This window comes from Benincasa hispida, chromosome 8 (assembly GCF_027475165.1).
Source record: "Benincasa hispida cultivar pf3 chromosome 8, pf3_genome.v1.1, whole genome shotgun sequence".
In the NCBI taxonomy this organism is placed as follows: Eukaryota; Viridiplantae; Streptophyta; class Magnoliopsida; order Cucurbitales; family Cucurbitaceae; genus Benincasa; species Benincasa hispida.
In genome coordinates, this window is record NC_143485.1 from 17,730,430 (window position 1) to 17,737,132 (window position 6,703).

At 35.1% G+C, this 6,703-nt stretch overlaps 1 protein-coding gene across 1 annotated transcript; it reads right to left on the reverse strand.

Moving 5' to 3' along the window:
- Window positions 1-2,751: 2,751 nt before the first annotated feature.
- Window positions 2,752-5,181, reverse strand: OTP81 (Tetratricopeptide repeat (TPR)-like superfamily protein). The gene has a single exon (XM_039037595.2). It carries the CDS (start codon window positions 5,045-5,047, stop codon window positions 2,846-2,848), a length of 2,202 nt encoding a protein of 733 aa, XP_038893523.1. The 5' UTR covers window positions 5,048-5,181; the 3' UTR covers window positions 2,752-2,845.
- Between the last annotated feature and the right edge of the window lie 1,522 nt (window positions 5,182-6,703).

Below are 6,703 nucleotides of genomic sequence, written 5' to 3' on the forward strand. Positions count from 1 at the left end.
ATTAATAAAAACTTAAGCAAATATTGATTTATAATCCTAAATTTAATATTGTATCAATTAAAACTTTTAACTAGTAATTCTATTAATTTAAATCATGAATTTTTGTAAGTCTATCAATTTATATTATTCTCGTGATTTTGTTTGAACAATAACATGTGAAACTTATAATTTGAATTGATCAGACTTCTTAATTTTGATTAGTCAATCAATTTAGACCCTTCATTACAAGTACATATGGAAATCATTCGTGCATTAATTCTCAAATGTGTGTAAACATCTTTAAATATCGTTTTTACAAAATGGACTATTTGAGTAAATGCGTTGTCGATTTTCAAAAGAAAGTTTTAACTAAGAGTCTCAATTTATTTATCTATGAATTTTTAGGGGTTCAATTAATACAATCATAAGTTTCACCGGAAGTTCTTCAAAACATAAGGTAATAGATGGTGTAAATTTTAATACACTTACACAAGTTCATAATTTAAATTGAAATATTTTCTAAAAATTTTGAACTTTTCATAAATAAATCAATTTAGTACCTTGAGATTTCATTTTAAACCCATCAATACATGTGTGTAAAAATTAAAAAAATACTGAAATCATATGGATATTTCCTTTCTTTTTAATGACCAGTTTTTTCATTTTTTTTGTCTTTATTTTTTTCGACTTATATAGGATGAATTATGTCATTTTTTCTACTACTTTGATGAGATTTCGGGGGAGAAATAATTTTATGAAATGATGTTGAGCTGATTCCAAATAAAATCCAAGTAAAAAATAGTTGTAAATTACAAAAGTTTATGTAGATTTTATCTGTGAAAGTTAGATTGTCAACCTCTGAAATTAATTGAATTTTTCTCAACTAAAGTAAATTAAATGGAGGGAAACAGTTGGTTCGGAAGAGGAGAGGAAAATAATTATGTAGTTTATGTGATGCGTTGATCTCCATGCGTCGATGGTCATGCGTTGGACTAGAAAAATATACAATATGCATTTACGCATGTATGCGATGACCATGCGTTCCTGTCACAAGTTTTCTTGCATTTTCGCCAAGTATAACGAGAACGCAAGTTTCTCGGGGTGATCCGAGGTCGGACTCAGGGACTTGTAACTAAATAGTATTTGTGAAGCAATGCGTTTGAGGCGATGAATAAAAGAAAAAAAGGCAGAAGTTAACGGATTATGCGCTACTCTTACTCTTAACTAGATAGATTGAGCAATGGAAGTTTAACTATGAGAATTGATAGAGATGCAACAGTCGTTAACACATACTAATGTTCATTATGTTAGGCTGCCCAAGTAATCCCAGCTCGCCACACTAACACATCACGCACCTCTCGGTGGCTGGCCACATGCTTATATCTCTATAATGCATAGTTGCGTCGAACATAATAAAAACAATGCATACTTTGCTTTGGTGTGTTCCACCACTCACCCTCTCAGGCGGTTAGTCGCGGCTAATCAACTCATAGACAAGCATTGCGACGGCTCATAGACGAGTGTTGCTACCGTCTCACACTTAAGCGAAGAAGATTATCTCACTATACTCGCACAACACACACCTCTCAATGGGTTGCTACATGCGTTCTATCTATAGGCTACACGATTGAGTATGCGACTGCCTTTGATAACTAAACGATGAAGGTAAATGATGACAAAGATGAAGAAAATGAAGAAGATGGTGTTGAAGGAGTTAAGATATACATTGATTACAAAATGTATTAATGTCTTAAGCCAAAATGTAATACAATATAGAGACAGGAGGAGAAATGGAAGGCTAGATGAAAACAATCTCTTGCTTTTCATCCGAAATGCATCAAGGCTGCTTGTGGTGCCATGGATGGATGATGGAGAAATCTCTCTCAAGCTCTATCTCCGGCAAAAACTCCGATCGTCACTCGGAATGGATTGTGGAGGTGAAGAATCCTCAAAGAAAATCTCGCTCATGCTCTCATCTGTGATCGCAAATATCTGCCTTAAGGCAGAAGCTCAGATGCTTTGAAGTGAAGGTCCAAGGTGCTATTTATAGAGCTTAAACGCCGACAGCCTTCATGATTACGTTCTGCCTCACTGCTATCTTTGTCGCGGTATGGGCAATGTCAACATCATCTTATCTTGTTGATACTCCTAAGGTATGCGTTCATGCTTGTTTCTCCTAAGGTGCCAACACATTCCATTTACCTTGCGAGCAGACTTCTATTACGATTATCACTCTGTGGACGCAACATCTCATGCGGCAAACTAATCAACTCATGCGGTCAACTAGGAATAACGTATGATCTGGGACCGACGCATGCATCAATTCCTATAATATATGCAAAAATGGACACTTTGACCAGGAATAACGCATGGTATAGGTTTAGTGAGGATTTTTGGTGTTGCTTGACGCAAGCTCACTTTTCACATGAATTCTTAATATTATCAACACATATTCTGCTTATTAGCCCTCATAATTCTAAATAGAAGGCTACAATAGCTTGCATTTCTACGAGCTATCAACAACAAACAAAATTTGACCTCTTCCTCTTTGTGAAGGTGAAAGGATAAAAAAACATGTGGCTATTAGTATTGTAATGGTATCAATCCAAAGTTTTTACAACTCTGCAATATCGAACCCAGATTTTAAGGATTAATTTTTCCTAATTTAATTATGTCCCTACTTTGTCATATACAGTATAATTGAATAGTAAAAAGGTTTCCAAATTACTAGAGATCCTTCCTAGTTAGTTAAATACTCAGTTTACAACAATATCAATGAGAAATATGGTAAAGATTGTCATTCATTGAAGTTCAACTCATGTACCAAACAGAGCAAGTGAATATACAATCCATCCTTTTGCTGCTTTTACCAGTAATCCCTACATGAGCAGTGCCCGTCTCGAAAATGATGGAATCGATATCGATCTCGAAGTAATATATCTCTGTCATAAACTCTAGATACAAGCTTGGCAACCTCATGGCAGTCTCCACAAATCCGAAGATTCTTCACAACTCGAATTGGTTGAGATGGAGCCAAACTAATAAGCCCGAATGCGATGGCTAACTTCTCGCTGTGAAGGCTTAAGGCCTGTTCCTTGAGGTCGTCTTCTTCGATGAACTGGAGAAGATGAGATTTGTTTGGTTCATATCCAACTGATTTTAGTTTCGTTGCAATCTCGTCCAACTTCAAATAGATTTTGCTGGATAACGGGTGGGAATTATCGCCTACTAGAAACTCGTGGACGTTGCCATCGACTTCAATGGAACTACAACCTGGTTCCTTTTTCAGTTTAGAGTCTCTCATTAGTTTCCTCAACTCAGAAACCTTTTCCCATCTTCCTGTTTTGGCATATATGTTTGATAAAAGTACAATAGCACCATGATTTCTAGGCTCCAACTTCAGCAATTGGTCACTAGCCAGTTCTGCAAGCTCAACATTCATATGAAGGCTGCAGGCACCAAGCAAAGCACCCCAAATGGAAGCGCTCGGAGTTATAGGCATTTCATTGATCAACTCCATAGCTTCTTCAAGAAACCCTGCACGACCGAGAATATCGACCATACATGCGTAGTGCTTTGTCCCAGGAACAACCCCATAAATTGGCTCCATTTCATGCAAAAACGCCCGTCCCTCATCAACTAGTCCGGCATGGCTGCAGGCACATAATACATTCATAAACGTTACACTATTTGGCTTCACCTTAGCTTCCTGCATTTCGAAGAATAGATTGATTGCCGCCTTCCCACGGCCGTGCATTCCCAAGCCAGCAATCATGGCACTCCAAACATACACGTCTCTCACCTCCACTGAATAGAACACCTCAAGAGCTTTCTCCAAAGCACCACATTTAGCATACATATCCACAAGAGAAGAAATTAAATGGCAATTTAGATCTATCCCCTCCCTTTTTATGTACACATGAATCCAGCCACCCAAATCAATTGCCCCCAATTGAGAACATGCTGATAGAGTACTAACTAAAGTGACTTCATCAGGCTTTGCAATCTTACTGAGCTGCAACTCATTAAAAGTGGCCAGAGCCTCCTTAGGGTTCCCATTTTGTTCATAAGCAGATATGAGAACATTCCAAGCAGCAATTTCTTTCACAGGCATTGCATCGAACACTCGCCGAGCAGCATCGAAGTCGCCCATTTTCGCATACCCATCAAGCATGGTGGTCCAAGAGAAGACGTCTCTTTCAGGCATTTCATCAAACAGTTTCTGTGCATCATCAATGCTTCCACACTTCGTATACATGTCAAGCATGGCATTACACAGAGTCAAATCCACTTTGATTTCTTTCCTTTCAATGTACGAACAAACCCACCTCCCAAACTCCAAATCCAACTTCTTCGCACAAGCAGATAAAACACCCACCATTGTTACAGAGTTGGGCATCACATTTTCCCTTTCCATTTTCAAAAACAAGTCCAATGCATCTTCTGGACAGTTCCCCTGAGCAAAAGCCGAAATCATGGAGTTCCAAGACACTACATCTTTGCAAGAAATACCTTCAAACAATCGCTCAGCCATATTTAAATCCCCACATGTCCCATAGAATCGCACGAGCGAATTAAGAATATAAAGATCCATACCAAACGACAACTTAATCGCCATTCCATGAACAGCTCTGCCGACCCGTGAAGCTTTTAGCTCCGAAGCGGCCTTAATGACAAATGGGAAAGTGAAATTATTGGGTAAATCGTCACATTTATCAAGCAAATCCAGAAATATTACGAAACTCTGAAAAGGGTCGGAGCTGGAAGCGTAAGCTCGAATGAGGGTGTTCCAAGTGTAGAGATTTGGATGGGAAATTTGGTCGAACACGTTGAGGGCATAGTCGAGAGTGGAGAAGGACGAAAGAGCGGAGGCTGTGAAGAGCTTGCTGGCGGAGAAGGGGTCGAAGAAGAGGCCGGTGCGGAGCATGTGAGCGTGAACTTGTTTCAATTGCTTTGGACTTGAACATTGATCGATTGTAGAGAGAATCTGATGGTTTCTGAAAGGAAGATTGTCGTTCGGGGTTGGGAAATTCTGGAGAGAAATCAATGGAACGCTTAGAGCTTCCATAGCCCATCACAAATGGCCGCCTAGTGTCGTATCTCTGCTGTCTGCATAGCCCACGAAGCCAATGACCCGCTTTTTGAGGTACTCTCTTGTCTGACGTCTTTTCCTCGTTAGTCTAACAAAACTCGTCTTTTCTTCTTTCATTCTTCAATATTATTAAATATGTTTTTAATACTCGAATCAATATTTCCATGGATATTTACACATTTTTTCTAGATTTAATAAAATCTATCGATATTTTTATTATATCTAAAAATACTTCACCAAATATATATATATAAAAAAACAATGAAATGTCATAAATTTAAGAAAATAATATATTTTTTATCTCTAGATTTTGGCTCTAATTTATATTTGGTCTCTAGGTTTTAAAATGTCATACATTTAGTAAGTTTTGAGTTTTGTTTCAATTTAGTCCATAAATTTTAAAATGTTACAATTTTACGCTTGAGGTTTGAATTTTTTTCAATTTGATCCATGAATTTCAAGATTTTACATTTTTAACCTCAATTTTTCATTAAATATTTATTTTCAATCATTGACGTCAATTTCTATTAGTTAATTAAAAATAATTAGAACTGAAATTTTAAATTTAATTTAAAAAGTGATAAAAATATGAAAACTTAATTAATTATAATTGAATATTTAGAGAAAAATTGAGATTAAGAACTAAATTTTAAAAGTGATAAAAATATGAAAACCAAATTGAAGATAAATTCAAATGTCAAGAGTAAAATTATAGTATTTTGAAACCTATGGATTAAATTAAAACCAAATTCAAAATTTAAGAACTAAATGTGTAACATTTTGAAACTTATGGATTAAATAGAAACTAAACCCATAACCTTTTAATCAAAAAGATATTTTCCCCTAAATTTAAATATAATATAATTAAATTAATGTTAATTTGTTTAAAAATCATAACATGTTTATTTGCTAATTTAGATTTATTTTTTCAATTATATCCTCAACATTTTCATAAAATTAAGATCTTGAAATTTGACATCGATATTTTTTATGCTTTATTAAAGTGGTCTCAGTCAATTAGAGATTATTCTAAAGGTAAAATTCTAATGATTTGAAACTATATTTCTTCAATTAAGACATGTAGCAACTTGAAAATGAACCAAAATCCCCCACAAATGGGTGATTGAAAGGATATGGTGGAAGAAAATTGAGTTATGATGTATTGTTTGTCAATTTTAGTAAAGGGATGCTAAAAAGCTCACTTCTTGTTTACTTTGTGTGTGTTTTGGTTGGAGATTGTTCTCATGAGAATTTTTCAAATATTTGAACCATAATCCTTAAATATAGGACCTGTAACATCCAATAAAAAAACAAAAATTCCTACCACGAATAATTAAAAACCGTATAGTAAAAAAATGAATGGTTTAAGAGACCAAGCCAAATTTTGAAAACTTAAAAAAGTAGCTTTCAAAAAGTTTTTTTTTTGTTTTTGGAATTTGACTAAAAATTCAACCATTGTACTTAGATGATATGGACTTAATTTTCAAAAACTAAAACTAAAAACAAAATGATTAGTTATAATGATTGTTTTTCAATTTTAGTGTGGGGGATGTTGAACTTTCATGAATTCCATGTTTTCAAATAAAAATTCATTTCAAAGCTTTATACTTTTTTTGGCTTGGTCATTGTTTG